We start from the raw sequence: 17,582 nt of genomic DNA, 5'->3' as shown, positions 1-17,582 counted from the left end.
TACAGAAGAAAAAGTTGCTGTAGTTGACTTTTTATCCATGTTATTATCCTCTTAGGTGACCCTGGTTGGCCCAGATGGCAGCATGGCTTGGGCCCTAAATCATCAATGTATACGAGAAACATCTGGATATCTGGTTCTTTAATAAAAAGGCGAAGGTACAAACAGCCTAAGGATGTTAACCATGACTCCCGAGGTGCAAGTACACAGCAAGTCTGATGAATGACTACAAAATGCTTTCACATGCACCACAAATGGCGATCGAGATAAAGGGCAGCTTCTGCAACTTTCTTCATCAAGCTTTTAATTTGGGTCAGTCGAGTGATGTCTTCAGCTGCCTTACTGGATCTCCAACGCTTCCGGGAAAGCCACAGTATCCTTCAAACCCCTTCAGTCCCGGGAGTCCCGCAGGCCCCTGTTTGCCACAGGGTCCAGGGGGCCCGGGGGGTCCTACAATGCCCGGGGGTCCGTCGCACCCTGGATGCCCTGGCTTGCCTGCTGCTCCCTGCATACCTTTGCTTCCTGTAGTGAAAAAAAATGTTGGAAATCAGAAAGTTCAGTGCGGACAAAGTCGATCTGTCACACAGAACCTCCAAAGCATCGTGGGAAATGAAGATTCCACGCTCTTTATTGAGATAAGTAAAGAATTAACCGATACCCAACGTGTTTTGGTTTCTGTCCATAATTTCCTCCTTCATAACAACTGCACTAAAAGTTCTTTATTAACTGGACCTCTGGACTGTTTGAGCTGACGGAGCCTTTTGGGGGATTTTTTAAATCCAATTATCCGACCAATAATATGGCTGTTGTGCACTTAATTGTACTAACCGACCATCCAAGAAGTCTGAGCTCCAGTTTTGGTGAGTGGCATCTATGTCTAACTCTAAGTCTTTCAGGTGACCTTCCACTTTCTGATCAATTAGTGCTTAATCCAGGCCACGATACTGCCGCTTGGCAACAAAGTATCATTCTGACCTCGAGGTCCAGTAAATCCAACAGTGGAGGGATGTCCTGGATCTCCTGTCTTTCCTTTAATGCGGATGTAGTTGGTTGGTCCTGGAGGGCCTGTTGGACCTTGAAAGCCTGCAGGGGACACGCGGGAAATGTTTTAAAAAGGTGTTTCCTCATAAATGACAGGAAGTCTCACTTAATGCATGTTTACAGTAATAGCAGTAATCTTTAGGAACACAGTAACAGTGCTGTGGTAGAATTGTGGCAATTGGTTGTAATGTTACTGTAAAGATATGTGGTAATGGTACTGCAGTAGCATTGTAGTGTATCACTCTGTATCAGTCTACCCTTCTGTCCTTTTGGCCCTTCGATTCCTTGACCACCATCTCGTCCGTTGAACCCTCTCTCTCCAGTCATGCCTGGATCTCCGGGGACACCAGGCTCTCCAGGGTTCCCAGGCACCCCCTCCCAGCCCCGGGGTCCAGTCAGACCTTAAACATGTCAAAATTTGTCTCGTGATCATGTTTTATTCAATAAGACTTGGAACTAGAGCCTGAGGCCATAAGCATAATATTTAGTGAGGTCATAGATCAAATGAGCAGGATCTTTACGATCTTTTTAAACCTGTGATGAAATCGTACATGTATAAAACAAGTGTCTTAATCAGTCTGTGGTTAGGATATATGTACGACTCACCTTTTGGACCACCAGTGCCCTGAAGTCCCGAGCTTCCATTGAGTCCAGGGGGGCCCTGACAACCAGGCTTTCCACGGACACCTGGAAGTCCTGATGCACCCACAGAGCCTTTGCGGCCAATTCCTTCAGAACCAACGCTGCCGATCTCCCCTTTATCCCCAAAAATACCTGAAAGTGATGACATCATAGTCAGAACTTACTGGAACTACTGTGATAAAAAACGTTTGTCAAAGATAAAAAGCAAAATAACCAAAGAAACTAAAGTTAAGTGAAACCTAATAACATTAAAAGCTGCCGGGTGAATAAAGTGAGCTTGTTTACCTTGGGCTCCAATAGATCCCGGAAAGCCCGACTGGCCCATGGTACCAGGTTTTCCTGGATCACATCGGTTCGATGTGGGTCCTGAGCAGCCAGTTATACCGGGGGCTCCATCATCTCCTTTCTGACCCTTTGCTCCACGACATCCATGGAGACCACCGATGCCTGTACAAAAACAAGAAAAGATTCAAGTGTCCTTTCTTTAACTCAGCATCATCCACCAGTTGTAATTTGGGTTTTGCAAACAGCTGAAGAGTTTATACAAATGGCTGGATGCTAACTGAACCTTAACTAAAATGCACTGGTGAGCTAAAAATGCTGTTATCAAGACTGGTGCTTTTATTCTAAACATGGTAGGGATATGTTTACACGCAGTAAAACCACAGCATAGTTTATCTCGCTATCTTGTACACAGAAAATTGTGATGCAAAACAGAAAATACAAAGTAAATGGACCTCCCAGAGCACGATGTCGTGGATCAGTACAATTAGCCGGAGATGTAAATCACCTGGTAGACCATGTTGGCCGGGGTCGCCAGGCACTCCTTTGGGTCCTTGAGGGCCCCGTGTCCCTGGAAAGCCAATAGAGCCTGGGAGCCCAAAAGCAGAGTCTCCTGTTGGTCCGCTGAGACCTGCAGAGCCTCGAAGTCCCGGAGAGCCTGGTGCACATAAAGTTAAACAGTCTGGAAACAGCTCATAATGGTTTGGGTTTAAAGTCCAAACCTTCTGCCACCACAGAGGTAAGTAACAGAGTAAGGAATTGTAGATTAGGATGCTTATCACAGTCACGACTTAGACTTTACTGGGTGCAACTTAAAACGAGCACTTTTTAAAAGTTAGAAACTAGACAGAAACACGGAGCCAGCAGGGCATCACTGATTTTTACAACTGATTCAATTCTGAATCACAAGTTCTCGATTCAATTAAGTTTTAACTCAGACATAAATATTATTATTAGAAAGATTTATCAGCACACATCCATGTTTCATATCTGTGTATAAACCAAAGCTGACACTGAGACTTCATCAGAGGTGTGAGCATCACAGCAGGTGTAACTGAGGATCCAACAGAGAAACATGAAGCAGGTTTTCCTGTTCTGGCTTTTTATAGCAGAAAACCTTAAAAATATTCTGCAGTCGATCAAAAACTGAAGCAAACCATGAATCAACATGTGAACATGACCTGATGAGGTTTGATTACAGACACAGCTGAGCAGTCATTTGTTTCCATTCGTTCAGTTTGAACAGCAGAGACGAGGCTTTGCTGTCAGAGGCCGACAGCACTGAACACAGCAGCAGACTGGTGGCTAATAAACAGAGAATAATGCAGGAAGCAGAGATTTGATGGTAAACTGGTCTCTGAGTGCTGAGAGAGAGAGAGCTGTGCAGGAAGTACAGCAGCCAAAGTCAGAGGGAGCTCATGAGCATGGTTATCAAACGTGAAGCGCAGTTTGATCTTCTTTTGCTGCTGGTTCAGTCAGTGTTGGTCAGAGTGACGAAACCTGCAGCTTCAGGATCTGTGAGCGGTCGACTCTCAGCGCCGACGGCGTCTGTGGACGATCCACGCTCTGCGTTTACATCTTTGTGCAGAATCCGTTTATCTGCTTCTCTTTTTAGCCGTTTTATCTGTTGTTGAAATAGTTTTGTGAGCTTCAAGATGAGATGCTGCCACTTCTGGCAAAATACATTTATATTTAAAAATCAATTCAGGATTTAATGAATTGATATTTATTCACCTTATTCACACTAAAATCGAGAATTTGAATGGGGAAATCGATCTTTTAAACCCACTCCTACCAGTAAGCCTCTAATTTTCGGCCATTGAAGCTGTTCAAATTATTCTGCTGGTCGTTGCTGCACAGCAGTGAAAACAGAAAGGCTGGAAGAGTTCCTTCTGGTCGGGGCAGATTTCTGAAGGAATTTCTGACATCTCTGTGAATTCGTTTGCTTCCCAGAGTTTTGTAAACTAACCTTGTAGAAGGTACGTAGAAGTTCATCCTAGAGTTAATTGGGAATTTAAGTTGATTGAGGAACCAGGCCCTGTTGAGAACGATGAGGTTTATCTCTTTTCCTGCGGAACAAACTCATTCGGCTTCCAGAATATGCCATGTGGTTCCCAGTGAAAACTGACTATTAACGCTCAGGATACTTTCTGGAGATCCTCCACAGCCAGGCGAACAAAGTTCAAGATCACAGTTGGATGTGAAACAAGCTGCTCCAGAATTCATTGGTATCCAGACCAGCCAGAGCATCAACCAGATCTGGTTTGTGCTGATGCATTGTGGAACTTACCTGGATCTCCATCATAACTGAAGCCTTCAGGTCCTTCATCTCCATAATCTCCAGTGACACCCTGAGGTCCTACAGGAGGAGGAGGGGAAATAATTAAAGGTAACTCTTCTGCTCATGTAACCTACAGGCGAAGATACAGAAGCGGAAGGTTTGCTTGGGTACCTTGTTTCCCAGGTATTCCAGGAAGTCCATCCTTCCCATTGTCTCCTTTAGGTCCATCTGACCCAATGCCACCAGGAAAACCTGGAGAACCCTGGGAACCTGTGTAGCCTGAAAGGTGAGAGAGGTGAGTAGGAAGTACTGTAAACAGGCAAACATAAAGATGTTACAGATCAAATTTACCTGCACTTCCAGGGTCTCCCTTCTCTCCAGGGGCACCTGGTCTTATGGGTCTAAAGGGTGGAGGGTCACCTGGAGGAAGAGGAGGGTTAAGTAGACACCAGTTAGAAGGTTTTGGCTAAAAAGGTTAATGAAAGTGTTCCTATGAACTTCACAAGTACTCAGTGCTGAAGAAAACCCTCAACTCATTTATATTTAATTGTATTTTCAGATTAAGTTTGGTTTTCTCCAAAATATTGAGTTCAGGCCGTCACCGTAAACACCCACAGGTTTCAAGTTGACTCCTTTTTATTTCATTTCTGCCTGTTTGGAAAACCTAAATGGAAAAACAAGAGGGGCGAGAGGCAGGGTACACCCTGGACAGGTCACCAGCCTGACACAGGACAAACACACTTACAGGTAATTTAGATTCACCAGTTAACCTAACTAACTGCGTGTCGGAGAACCCGGAAAGAACCCACACAGACGCAGGGAGAGCATGCAAAGTCCACACAGACCAGGTCAGAGTCAGGGGGTGGAACCAACACGCCACCGTGCTGCCCTGGAAACACGTTCAATAGAATAATTCAAAAGTAGAAATGTCTGAAACTTCAATCTAGTTTCCTAAATTTGCCTGTATCAAGTGTTTTATTCTAAAACAAAACCAATCTCAAACCCTCAACCAGGGGTGTCCAACTCCAGGCCTCGAGGGCCGGTGTCCTGCAGGTTCTAGATCTCACCCTGCATCAGCACATCTAAATCAAATGATTAGTTCATTTCCAGGCCTCTGGAGAACTTCAAGATATGTTGAGGAGGTCATTTGGCCATTTAAATCAGCTGTGATGGATCAAGGACACATCCTGCCCCACCCCTGCCCTAAACGATGAGTCACAGATGACCAACGGATGTTACGTTATCATCCTGTTTGAGAAACATACTCTACTCAAACCCGGACTTAGACCTTAAAAGGAGTCAGCACTGACAGATGTTAAGAGGACAGGTGTTATAAATGTTCAGGTCAGTCCTATGAAAACAGAACCGTATATATGGATTCAGCTGCAAAACTCTGGTAAAATCCACAGAAAGTGAGAACCAAACGTTTTTCGTAACAACGATTCTTACCTTTAACCCCCTTTAACCCCGGGGGGCCACAGGATCCAGTAGGTCCTGGATCCCCAAGGAGTCCACGTTCTCCCACAGCTCCATCTGCATCAGGTCCTCGGGGACCTGGAGGTCCTAAATATCCCTTTAACCCTGTAGTTCCTCTGAGGCCCCTTTCTCCAGGGAAGCTGAAAAAACTCTCCCCCTAAGAACAGACAAATTGAGGTCAAGAGACAGAACAGCATGACTGATGGCAGGACAACTGCAAAACAGGGACATTCTGATTATCTCACTGTTTGTCATCCACATTTCTCAGCGCTCAACTTTAAGTTATAAACAGATTCATGGATATAACAGATGTGGTGTCAGTGTGTTTTCTGGCATACAGTTGTGATCATTGTCCCGTTGATGCCCCAGTTTGGTCCAAGCTTCAGCTTCGGGATAGATGGCCTCACATTTGACTCTAGACTACGTTGGTATACAGAGGAGCTCATAGTCCACTTAGTCCACAGGCTTTCTCCTGTAAACTCTTCCAAACAAGCCAAACTTGTTCAGTCTTTTTCCATCTGTGCTGTCATGAACTTTAAAATTGAAAACGAGGCCTGTAGTGTCTCAGAATGTGAGGCAAAGCTCTTAGGTTTCTGTCGTTTCTTTGAGCGTCGAATGGTCCGATCTTGGGATGAACTTGCTGGAACATCCATCACTGAGAAAATTGTCTTAATGTTTCCCTCTTGTAAATAATCTTTCTCACTGCAGAATGATGGACTTGTTTGAAAATAGCTGTATAACCTCTCCTAGGTTGGAGCAACAGTTTAGTCTGTAAGATCACTGCTAACGTCTTTCCTTTGCTTTCTGTTAACGCACACCTGAATGCTTCGGACTAGCTGCTAGAAGATTCTGCTTTTATAACGATGCTCACGATTGGTAAGTATCAGTTAACCGGTGCGTTTGATCAGCAGCACCTGGCTGCCATTTACTTCTCTTAATTCCTATAAAAGCAACAAGGATCCACTTAATTTGTCACAGGACTGCAATCAGGAAACATGTTCTTAAACTGACCATCGGAGGATTCTGATAAACATTCGTTCAAAAGGAAAAGCGGCGCAGACATGATCAGTGAGCTGTAATGTGAACATCATCTCATTACATCTGAAACAGAAACTACTTGCTGAGAAACTCTTTCACATTATTGCTTCTCATATTTCGCTCTTTCCCGTCTTGAACAACATCTTCCAATCCTCATTCCTCCTATCTTCTAACCCGACTGACCTGGAAACCGGGATTTCCAGGGACCCCTGAGGGCCCAGTCTGTCCTCTTCTTCCTGGGAACCCTTGTCTGCCTGCAGGGCCCCGCTGTCCCTTGTTTCCCTTCTCACCTGGAGACAGGAGCAACATTCACAGGAGGTTATGTTGATGTTACTGTCAATAATAAGTGTGCTGGGAGACAGCTGCACAGACTGGGACTCACCTTCGATATCCTCCACTGTTAAATCTCCTTTCTGTCCTTTAAAGCCTTTGACACCCGGCAATCCGGCCCGACCCTGTAAACAAAGCAATCAGTCAAATAAACAGAGCAGTGGTGGCTGCTCAGATGACCTCTGACCTTGTTGCTCAGTTGCTTTACCTGCTCACCAGTCTCTCCTGTGTCTCCGGGAACACCGTACTCTCCCCGAGGACCTGTGGGTCCAGAGGATCCTTGGAAGCCTGGAAATCCCAAGTCACCCTTAGGGCCAGGTGCACCTCTTAGTACAAGAGGAAGGCCACAAGAACAGCTGCCACAACTACCTAAAACACAGAAATTAGGGTTCGATCGATCTCTAACCCTTATTGAGCACTTCCAGCAAACATTAGCAAAACGATCTGATTGATTAATAACGTCACTACGACTGGCTGTCCGGGCAACATGGACTCTACTTAAGGCCAACATAGGATGTCTTCGCTATAGACAGTATAACAGACGGACACAGCTGAAGGTGGCGACACCTGTTACTGCAAAAGACTTCCAGTTGTATTGAAGTGTATGGGAAAAGTGCCCTCTGCCCCCTCGCTTTGAAGACGTTAGTACACATTTCCAAACTCACTCTTGAGGTCATTTTGAACAAAACATTAAGTCTGTTTTTATAAATTATGCTCATTCTTAGAATAAGAGAGGAAGGTTATTTAGGAGCATGCTCATTGGTTAATACCTCAGTCACAATTTGTTAGCCACAGCGTGCGGTTTCACAATCAGTCAGTCAGCCACAGATCGATAGATCAATCAGAATACGACGAGTGCTGGAGACCGTGAAGTCCTCAGCTGAAGTCTTAACCCTTTAAGACCTACCATAGAACCAAGTCCGCCAGAGCTTATATTATATTTTTACATGCTGTAGCGAAATTTCTGGGAGCATTTCAAGTTGCTATACATCAATACAAGCATTACAGTCTATATTTTAATAATATGTATGCATTAAGTGCATAGTAATTACATAAATTTCAAAAAAGTGCAATAAACTACAGAAAAATTGAAAATCGTTTTTGTTTTGTTAACATATATGTCTACTGTAAATACAAAAAAGTTGCACAAAAATAGTTTCCCACCACAGGAAATTTATTTTGAGTGTCTTCATAGTTTTATTTTTGAAATACACCAATTTTTATACACTGCAGGAAAAACGAAAATAAATATTATAGTGCAAATTTGCAAAAAAAACAGCATGTGCATCAAAATAAACTATTTCCAGCAGTGCAATATGAAGCATCCCAGAAACGACACAGAAAGTCATAAAGTCAAAGAAAACTTTTAAAAACACCAGTATAGGCTCATGAGGCCCTGATGGTAAAAAGAAACTACATTTCCGCAAAAATGACGTCACTTCCGGTTTCGGGCAGGTCATGGCGGACGTCGCCAATGTAGGAAGTGTTACGAACAGCTGATCGGATCGGCAAAGCGTGTTTCTGGAATATTATGTTTTTGTTGCTGCAAGTGCTTTTTATGCAGTTTTTGCAAAGCTTTATGTGGAAGGAAACCGTGACCGAGGACAAGCTGATGGCATAAGATGTAAGTACAACTCCTCCGGTTTCATATGCAAAGAAAATTATTGCGCTAGCTTACGTGGTTGCAGAGCTACTGGGATTTAAAAGTAGTTGCGCAAAATGGAGCGTGCCCGCTCTGACCGGCTTTAAAGGGTTAACACACCAGTGGGTGACATCTCAAAGCTAAATCTACGTACCGTCTAAGGCTTCACAGCAACAACATGAGTGAGGAAGCAAGTTAAGGTTATGCTCTTCATAGCTGGAAATGGTTAGCTGGTAAGTTAGCATTAGCCAGAAGTTTCATCCAATAAAACTCATCTGGATAAAGTACAATGAGAACCTAAAGGAAACAGCTAGTGATGACTTTAGCATGGTGATGATACCTTTGGTTTCTGGCATTAAAAGGTCAGATTGCCTTTTTTAAATTACTTCGTCAGTTGATGTTTATAAAATGACCGCTGCACGATTCACGTAGCATAATGTGGACAGGGGTGTTGGTACCGTAACAAAACTGTTGACTGATCGTGGGACAAAAGCCAAAAGCATTGTTCATCTTTTTAATCTCTTCTTTCCCCATTTAGCAAACGCAAACTGTGGTAATGTGACGTGGCCTGAGTGTGCACATATTTCACATTAAGGTTAAAAGCAGCTCATCAGTCTTCCACCCTCTAAACCTTTAACTGGTGTAAAAGTCACAATTTCAGTCAATGTCTCCAACAACTGACCTTTAATTCCCAGTGAGCCCTGAAACCCCGTGGGTCCGAGCACACCTGGGTCCCCACGTGGTCCTGAGGCTCCAGGGAGACAGTAGGTACCTTTAAAGACAAACAGGAAGTCAGATTATTGAGAAAAAAAATCAACTGGGACAGTGACACATCCCATACCTGCTGTTAATATCTGCAGTCTGACCCTGCAGGCACCTACAGGTGTACAACACTAAGAGACAAACACTGTTGTCTGGTACCTGGAACACCTTGCTGTCCTTTATGTCCTCTGAATCCACGGCGCCCTGGTTTTCCAGGTTCTCCAGGTGTGGGTTTCTCTGTAGAGATCTGACCTGGATCTCCTCTGACCCCCTTGCATCCTGGAACTCCCTTCTGACCTACAACTCCCGGCAGTCCTGAAGAAAACAACAAAAACTATCATACTACCTTAAACATGAGCAGAAAACATCCTTCTTACCACAGCACCGCTATGCTGCCTCTAATCAAGTTCATACCACCTTAAATCTAACCATGACACTTGAATCACCGTAGCTCAACTTTAAGATTCATTCAAGATTCAAGAGTCGAGGTCTTTATTGTCCAGTATACGCAGTGTACAGCGCACCGAAATGCCGTTTCACCCCAAGCCCCCCATGGTGCATTTATAAGAATATAAAAAATCTCCAGGAGATATAAAACTAGAAGAAGTGGATTGTGCAGAGGGTATTGAATACCAGCTTCAAGTTACGAGTCAGAGTATTGTGGACGAGACAGGATGAAGACGTGCATTATGTAGATGTGTTCAGCAACTGAAAGTAACAAGAAGCTGACTTCTTCAAATAATCTCACCACAGCAACCTCATACTGCCTTACATCAGGCTGCTACCACCTTAAATCTGGCCTCATGAGTCTCAGACCACCTCGCCAACTTCATCATCATTAAACCCCCCAAAGTGGTAGATAATGACCCAACGTTGTGGTCTCATCCCATTTGTAATCTGACTACACAAACTCGTAATAGCGCGTAAAATCTTAAAAAACTCTCCGATACGATTTTAAAGTTTGAGACCATTTGAACATCAGGTAGGAAGCACCACCTCACCCACCCTCTGACCCAGACTCTGCTCCTTTATCCACAGCAGGAAGCTTTCCCTTTTTTGATTTGACAGAACTTTATGCCAGACGGTTTTTCTGATGATGATTTATATCTGTCAGGAAAGATCTCCAATACTCAGTGATAGCGTATTTTTCCATCATATAAAGATGTTTCACCTGTGTCATCGCGCTGTGCTGAGATGTTTGCCAGCTCACATCGCTACAGAAACAGTAAAATATGCAGGTACTCACCAACTATTGATCTGCCAGGCGGTCCTGGGGGGCCGGGTATTCCCATCCGCCCCCTGTCTCCATTAAGGCCGTGCGGGCCGGGTGACCCGGGATCCCCAACTTGACCTAGAAGACATAAAGTAGTCATTGGACACCAGAGAAGAAGAATTGTGAAAGAGCTGATTGATTGGTGCACTGATCCATACCCGTGTACGTGATGTCTTCCTCCCGGGGGTTGCCTGGAGGCCCGGGATCTCCCCTTTCGCCCTGAGAACACACAGAACACGACAGCTTTATCTTTACTGAGGTCATTTTGTTTACATGATACTAACCAGATCATCGGGTTCACAGCTTCTAGTAACAGAACATCTACGTCTGTGAATGGGCGAAAGGTTTCAGTGCTGGTTTTTACTGCTGATCTGGCTCTGCTGGCCAGGGGGTGACCCCGCAGCGGGGAGGTCTGCAGCTGCGCGGTAGAGATCAGACGTCCGAGGTCATGGACAGATAACTGCTCAAAGTGTAGGACTTCAAGAATCTCAGAGTCCTTTTCACGATGGATGAATTTCAGTGATGCAGACGCTGCACCTGTCTGTGGACCATTTTACTGGTCTTCTGGTTAACTTCCTGCTCGTTTTGCCCTCGTTACCTTTTGCATACATTTTCCGAGCCTTCTCTCGCCCTTTGTCGTGGTGTGCTACAATGCTCTGTGCTCCTTGTTCCCTGGTTCCTAGTGTTTAGTTGGGATGGATGGGAAGCTTTGCTTTTATCCACAGTGACATAAAATATACAGGAAACAGACTGACCTTAGGACCATTTCGTCCAATCAGACCTGGGAGTCCTGAGCTTCCTTGGATTCCCTGAAAACACCAAAGAAAAACCAGACCTGATGATCCGAGGAACAGCACAGAAGTAGAAACAGGAATCTTCTGCTTTGACCAACCTTAACTCCTTTGTTCCCATGCAGACCAGGTTGTCCAGGGAGTCCCTGAAACACAGTTCGTTCAGCATCAATACCTCAAAGATTGATGACATCTGAAGTCTAATTAAAGTCTATAGTCTGATCAAAACTGCTTAATATTGATCGCACATCTTACCCTTGGTCCAGGAAGCCCCAAAATCCCCTTCTCCCCTTCCATCCCAGGTGACCCATTCAGACCCTGAGACCACAATTCAATAAAAAATATCTGATCAGTAACAGTGCTACTAAAATGATATTTGGAGATGTGGGGCACAACAACCAAGTGGGGTTTAAAAACGGCAGCTGAGTATCCTTCAAACACGAGATTACAGATGACAATTTTCAGGATGAGCGATAGTCCTGAACTCCATAAATCGGGAGAATCCTAACCTTCAAGTGAGCCTGGTGCCCAAGAATCGAACAACAAAGAGAACTTCAAGTTCCTAAATAAGATATTTAACCTACCAGCTGTCCGTCAATTCCACAGACTCCTTTAACCCCCCGGGAGCCCTGAAATATCCAACATATCCAGCGTGAGAAAACCGAGAGCAAAGCCTCCCAACAACAAGAGATATCAGAAATCAACATTTGCAACATTTGCTATTTAAAGTTTAACAGAAAACAGGAAGTCCCCTTAAATGTGCCATCTGATAGGCTGTAACAGAGTGAGGCTCCACCTACTTTGTCTCCTTTGATGTAGAGGTCTTCGGGAGGGTCAACATACTCAAAGGGCCCCGGAGGTCCCTGCAAACCCTGATCCCCCTGTGGACCACACAAACTGCTACAGCACGGCACATACTACACAGTACTGATGCGTTGCTCTTGCTGCTCTATTACTGCAGTAATTGTCAATGGTGAAGTGCAATTTATACAGTTTGCAGTGAAATGAAAACAGAAGGTAAATCAGTCAAACAGAAGAATGTGACAGAGCTCTGCCCCAAACGCGTAATCTAATGTGACTTTTGCACAGCGCCATTGCCTCGCGCGACAGGCTGTTCACGAGCTGCTGATTCAGTTAAAAGAAAGGGGGCGTGGTTGTACCTCATCTCCTTTCTGTCCAGGCAGAGATCGACCTCTTTCCCCCTGAAATGCACAAACAACAAATTCTGAAATAAAAGGTCAGAAAACGCAGTCTTTCAAATTACTCTGACGGTATTCACAATGCTAGCCTCTACTACGTGCACATTACTTACGGGTGGACCTCGAGAACCCGGGCTTCCAGGTACGCCCTGCACAGACAGCAAAGACTTCATTATTGCAATTAATAAAATAATTCTTTGTTTCTCAGCTGAATTTGTAAGTTGTACAAAAAACAGTCTCCAACTTCTTGTGTAGCTTAATTTTAATGGAGAGACATAATGTAAAGCCAAAAACGTTATAACTTGAAGTTTTTGAGCCCCTGCAACACCCAGTCTGGCTCCATACAGGGAGCTGAGGCGCAGTTTTTCTAAACACGGCGTCTCTGTGGCTTTTAAACCCCAAAACACGCTGCGCCAAAAATGTGTCCACCCCAAGGATCGGGTCCCCGACACAAACAGAGTAACATAGTGTACGCGATTAAGTGCAGGATTTATACATCAGGGAAACCAAACAACCTCTGGCTACAACACAGAAGAGCCACCTCGTCAGGCCAGTGGACCTTCAATGATGAGGACGTAACATCCTGGACAGGGAAGTTTGAGCAGTGTTCATTTACTGGATGATCAAGCATGCATCAAGACTCCCATACAGGTTATATCTGTGCTTCAAAACCCCAACGTGGAACAGCAGAAACCCGAGACCAGGTCCCTTTAACTGTCCTCAACTTGAACACGTGACACCAGATTACTTTCTTCAAGCAGTAAATGTTAAGTGGTGACTCACGTCTTGGCCTTTTGGTCCTGGAGAACCCAGTGCTCCCTTCGATCCCGAGAGGCCCTGCTCACCCTGCAGACAGACAGACAGAAACCTGAAGGAGGACCACTACAAGTGAACGCTTCCTCCCTGTAAACCCGCTGGCATGTGTGTCACATGACAGTTTGTTTACTCACCCACAGACCGGGATGTCCACTGGGCCCAGCATCTCCCTGTCAAACAGAAAAGCTTTGATTAATAAGCCAAATCCTGATCCTAACCTGCAGCAGTACAAGTGTACTTACAGTCACTCCAGGGTTACGGATGAAATACACCGCCTGATCTCCTGGATATCCTTTCGGTCCTGGAAAACCCTGAAGAATTAAACACCACAGCGATGGTCAAATAGTACTGGACCAAAGATACAGTGGGAGGCAAAGGTTTGGGCAGCCTTGTTAATAGTCATTATTTTCCTGTATAAATCGTTGTTACAATAAAAAATATCAGTTAAATATATCATACAGGAGACACAAGTTTATTGGATTTACAGTAAGTGTGCAATAATTGTTTAAACAAAATCAGGCAGGTGCATAAATTTGGGCTCCACAAAAAAAGAGATGAAATCAATATTTAGCAGATCCGCCTTCTGCAGCCTCTAAACGCTTCCTGTGAGCTCCACTGAGAGTCTGGATTGTGGTTGAAGGTATTTTGGACGATTCCTCTTTACTAAACATCTCTCGTTCATTCAGGTTTGATGGCTTCCGAGCATCAACAGCTCTCTTTAACTCACAGCACAGGTTTCAATAATATTCAGGTCTGGGCTGAGATGAACGTTCCAGAACGTTGTACTTGTTCCTCTGCATGAAAGCTTTAGTGGATTTTGAGCAGTGTCTCGGTCGTTGTCTTGTTGAAAGATCCAGCCCCGGCGCAGCTTCAGCTTTGTCTCCGATTCTCCAGAATCTGCTGATACTGAGTGGAATCCATGTGTCCCTCAACTCTGACAGGATTCCTAGTCCCTGCACTGGCCACACAGCCCCACAGCATGATGGAACCACCACCATATTTTACTGGAGGCAGCAGGTGTTTTTCTGGGAATGCTGTGCTCTTTTCCCTCCATGGATAGCGCTCCTTGTTATGCCCAAATAACTCAGTTTTAGTTTCATCAGTCCACAGCAGCTTATTCCAGAATGAAGCTGGTTTGTCCAAATGTGCTTCAGCAAACCTCAAGCAGCTCTGTTTGTGCTGTGGGCGGAGCAAAGGCTTCCTCTGCATCACTCTCACATGCAGCATCTCCTTGTGTAAAGTGCACCGAATGGTTCCATCTGCTGCAACATGATGTTGCAGGTCTTTGGTGCTGGTCTGTGGGTCGACTCTGACTGTTCTCACCGTCGCTTCTGTCTGTCTGAGATGTTTCTCGGTCTGACATTTCCAGCCTTAACTTGAACTGAGCCTGTGGTCTTCCATTGTCTCAATATGCTCCTAACTGTGGAGACAGACGGCTTAAATCTCTGAGGCAGCTTTCTGTGTCCTTCCCACCATGATGCTGAACAGTCTTTGTCTTCAGGTCATCTGACAGTTGTTCTGAGACCCCCGTGTTGCTACACTTCAGAGGAAATTAAAAGAGGGAAACTTAAATTGACCCCCTTAAATACTCTTTCTCATTATTGTTTTCACCTGTGTATGTAGGTCAGGGGTCACTGAGCTTACCGAGACAATTTGAGTTCCAATAATTAGTTCTGAAGGTTTGGAATCAATAAAATGACAACAGATTTATGCACCTGCCTGATTTTGTTTAAACAATTCTTGCACACATAAATTCAATAAACTTCATTTCACTTCTCAAACATCACTGTGTGCGTCTCCTGTATGATATATTTAACTGACAGTTTTTATTGTAACAACGATTTATACAGGAAAATAATGACTATGAACAAGGTTAACGTTTGCATCCCGCTGTACTGCAGCACACTCAACTATCCACACACAGGCTCACAGCAGTGTAAGACGAGAAAACCTCGTCCTTGTTCTCTCAGGACTCTAAAATCTGGATTCTGGAAAACTGAACGTTTCTCCAGCTCTGATTATTTTTACTGTGGCCTTTCTTGCCCTCCACAGTGAAGTGTTTGCTATCAGTGTTACTGTCATTTCTGACCAGTTCTCCGTCACGTCCTTGTTCTCCCAGAAGTCCAGCTTTCCCTTTCTCTCCTCTAGTTCCATTACATCCATCCAGACCTGGATGTCCTGGACCTCCAGCAGGTCCCGGGTGTCCCTGGACACACAAACACATAAACTGATGCCGAGAGCGGGACATCACTAGGTCACAGCTGACTGAGCTAAGAGGCTGAGAGGGGCGGGGCTTCTTACCGGAACTCCATCCAAACCTGGAAAACCAGGAACACCAAGAGATCCCTGAAACCGTAAACAACAAGCAGACGGTTAAACTGTTCTCCACACAGCTCCTCAGATACCATGTGAGGCCTAACAGAGCTCCGATTGGTCAGACAACAGAAACAGTATCTCGTCTTCAGAGGGGTGTACTACAAAGCAAACTATGTTTTCAGTTTGGATGGTCTATGTGTAAAGCTCCTCTGGTGATGTCTCTGAGTGAAGGTGCTCAGCTGACCGAGAGAGCTGCTAACACAGAAAGCCTGACTCTGTTAAAGCTGCGTTGCAGTACAACCCTGAGGGCAGAAACCATGTTCCTTCACCATATGTCCTTTCAGGCCTGCAGCTCCTGTTGGCCCCTCATCTCCTCTCTGGCCTTTCTCTCCTGGAGGCCCCTGAGGACCCGGGAAGCCCATGGGTCCATTAGGGCCCCGCAGACCCAGAGAACCAGGAGCACCCTGCAGGACACAAAGACACTTGTTAATCCTTTAAAAACTGAATAAATCTTAATAGAAAACATGAACAACATCAGGTTTCTATCGAGAGCTCTTCTAGGCCACCTGATCCCGACGCTCTGTCACTACAGCAAGCACCACTTCTAAAAAATACCAGGACCAATTCTGTTTACATTATACATGCTTCCCTTAGGCAGCATCATTAGAAGACATAGCATACATTTACACTGCTATGCAGATGACACCCAGCTCTATCTGTCCATGAAGCCAGATAACACACACCAATGAGTTAAACTGCAGGAATGTCTTAAAGACATAAAGACCTGGATGGCCGCTAACTTTCTGCTTCTTAATTCAGATCAAACTGAGGTTATTGTACTCGGCCCTGAAAAGCCTAGAAATATGGTATCTAACCAGATTCTTCCTCTGGATGGCATTACCTTGGCCTCCAGTAACACTGTGAGGAACCTTGGAGTCATTTTTGACCAGGACATGTCCTTCAATGCACATATTAAACAAATATGTAAGACTGCTTTCTTCCATTTGTGCAACATCTCTAAAGTTAGAAATATCCTGTCTCAGAGTGACGCTGAAAAACTAGTTCATGCATTTATTACTTCCAGGCTGGACGACTGTAATTCATTATTATCAGGAAGTCCAAAAAACTCCCTGAAAGCCTTCAGCTAATCCAAAATGCTGCAGCAAGAGTCCTGACAGGGACTAGAAAGAGAGAGCAGATTTCTCCTGTTTTGGCTTCCTGTTAAATCCACAATTCAAAATCCTGCTGCTCACATACAAGGTCTTAAATAATCAGGCCCCATCTTATCTGAATCCTTATCACTCGAGAAACACGAAGCCGACAAACAAACTAAGAGAACTGTAAATCATTCTTTGTCATATCAGTTCCTCATTAAATACACGTCACATTAACAAGCTGGCTCATGGTGTAAAGCGTCGCCTGTCAGAAAGTATAAGAACATATAAAACAATCAGGAGCGTAACTGAACCTGAGACGGACTCTTTATGAATCGCAGCACTGATGGCAGAGCGGGTGGACTTCGTATGGTTTAATCCAGATGTTGGTGCATTCGAGTCCCACATGTGTAATGCTGTTATCTGACCATTTGAGGGCGGCGTGGCACCAGAACAATGACACCCCCCCCCCCCCCCCCCACACACACACACACACACAAACTGCCACGAGGGGTTTGGACTGCTTATCATAAAAGATTCAG

The 17,582-nt window shown here is 44.7% G+C and overlaps 1 protein-coding gene across 1 annotated transcript in view; it reads right to left on the bottom strand.

Moving 5' to 3' along the window:
• Positions 1-17,582, bottom strand: part of col4a4 (collagen, type IV, alpha 4) — a 55,414-nt gene that overhangs the window by 20,683 nt on the left and 17,149 nt on the right. Inside the window, exons 5-34 of the mRNA XM_026191958.2 lie at positions 16,216-16,350; positions 15,872-15,916; positions 15,660-15,776; positions 13,813-13,881; positions 13,705-13,740; positions 13,538-13,600; positions 12,868-12,903; positions 12,716-12,757; positions 12,356-12,436; positions 12,140-12,184; positions 11,811-11,873; positions 11,657-11,701; positions 11,520-11,573; positions 10,923-10,983; positions 10,738-10,842; positions 9,651-9,806; positions 9,412-9,501; positions 7,296-7,456; positions 7,140-7,212; positions 6,941-7,047; positions 5,693-5,876; positions 4,595-4,663; positions 4,415-4,522; positions 4,253-4,321; positions 2,471-2,620; positions 1,966-2,127; positions 1,645-1,812; positions 1,296-1,439; positions 973-1,080; positions 341-519 (exon numbers count right to left, since the gene is read on the bottom strand). Of these exons, the coding sequence (XP_026047743.2) occupies positions 341-519; positions 973-1,080; positions 1,296-1,439; positions 1,645-1,812; positions 1,966-2,127; positions 2,471-2,620; positions 4,253-4,321; positions 4,415-4,522; positions 4,595-4,663; positions 5,693-5,876; positions 6,941-7,047; positions 7,140-7,212; positions 7,296-7,456; positions 9,412-9,501; positions 9,651-9,806; positions 10,738-10,842; positions 10,923-10,983; positions 11,520-11,573; positions 11,657-11,701; positions 11,811-11,873; positions 12,140-12,184; positions 12,356-12,436; positions 12,716-12,757; positions 12,868-12,903; positions 13,538-13,600; positions 13,705-13,740; positions 13,813-13,881; positions 15,660-15,776; positions 15,872-15,916; positions 16,216-16,350 (2,925 nt within the window). The remainder of the gene's footprint in view (positions 1-340; positions 520-972; positions 1,081-1,295; positions 1,440-1,644; positions 1,813-1,965; positions 2,128-2,470; positions 2,621-4,252; positions 4,322-4,414; positions 4,523-4,594; positions 4,664-5,692; positions 5,877-6,940; positions 7,048-7,139; positions 7,213-7,295; positions 7,457-9,411; positions 9,502-9,650; positions 9,807-10,737; positions 10,843-10,922; positions 10,984-11,519; positions 11,574-11,656; positions 11,702-11,810; positions 11,874-12,139; positions 12,185-12,355; positions 12,437-12,715; positions 12,758-12,867; positions 12,904-13,537; positions 13,601-13,704; positions 13,741-13,812; positions 13,882-15,659; positions 15,777-15,871; positions 15,917-16,215; positions 16,351-17,582) is intronic.

Source organism: Astatotilapia calliptera, chromosome 14 (assembly GCF_964374335.1).
Source record: "Astatotilapia calliptera chromosome 14, fAstCal68.1, whole genome shotgun sequence".
In the NCBI taxonomy this organism is placed as follows: Eukaryota; Metazoa; Chordata; class Actinopteri; order Cichliformes; family Cichlidae; genus Astatotilapia; species Astatotilapia calliptera.
The sequence above is the reverse complement of the archived record's forward strand: the minus strand, read 5'-3'. Positions and strand labels throughout refer to the sequence as shown.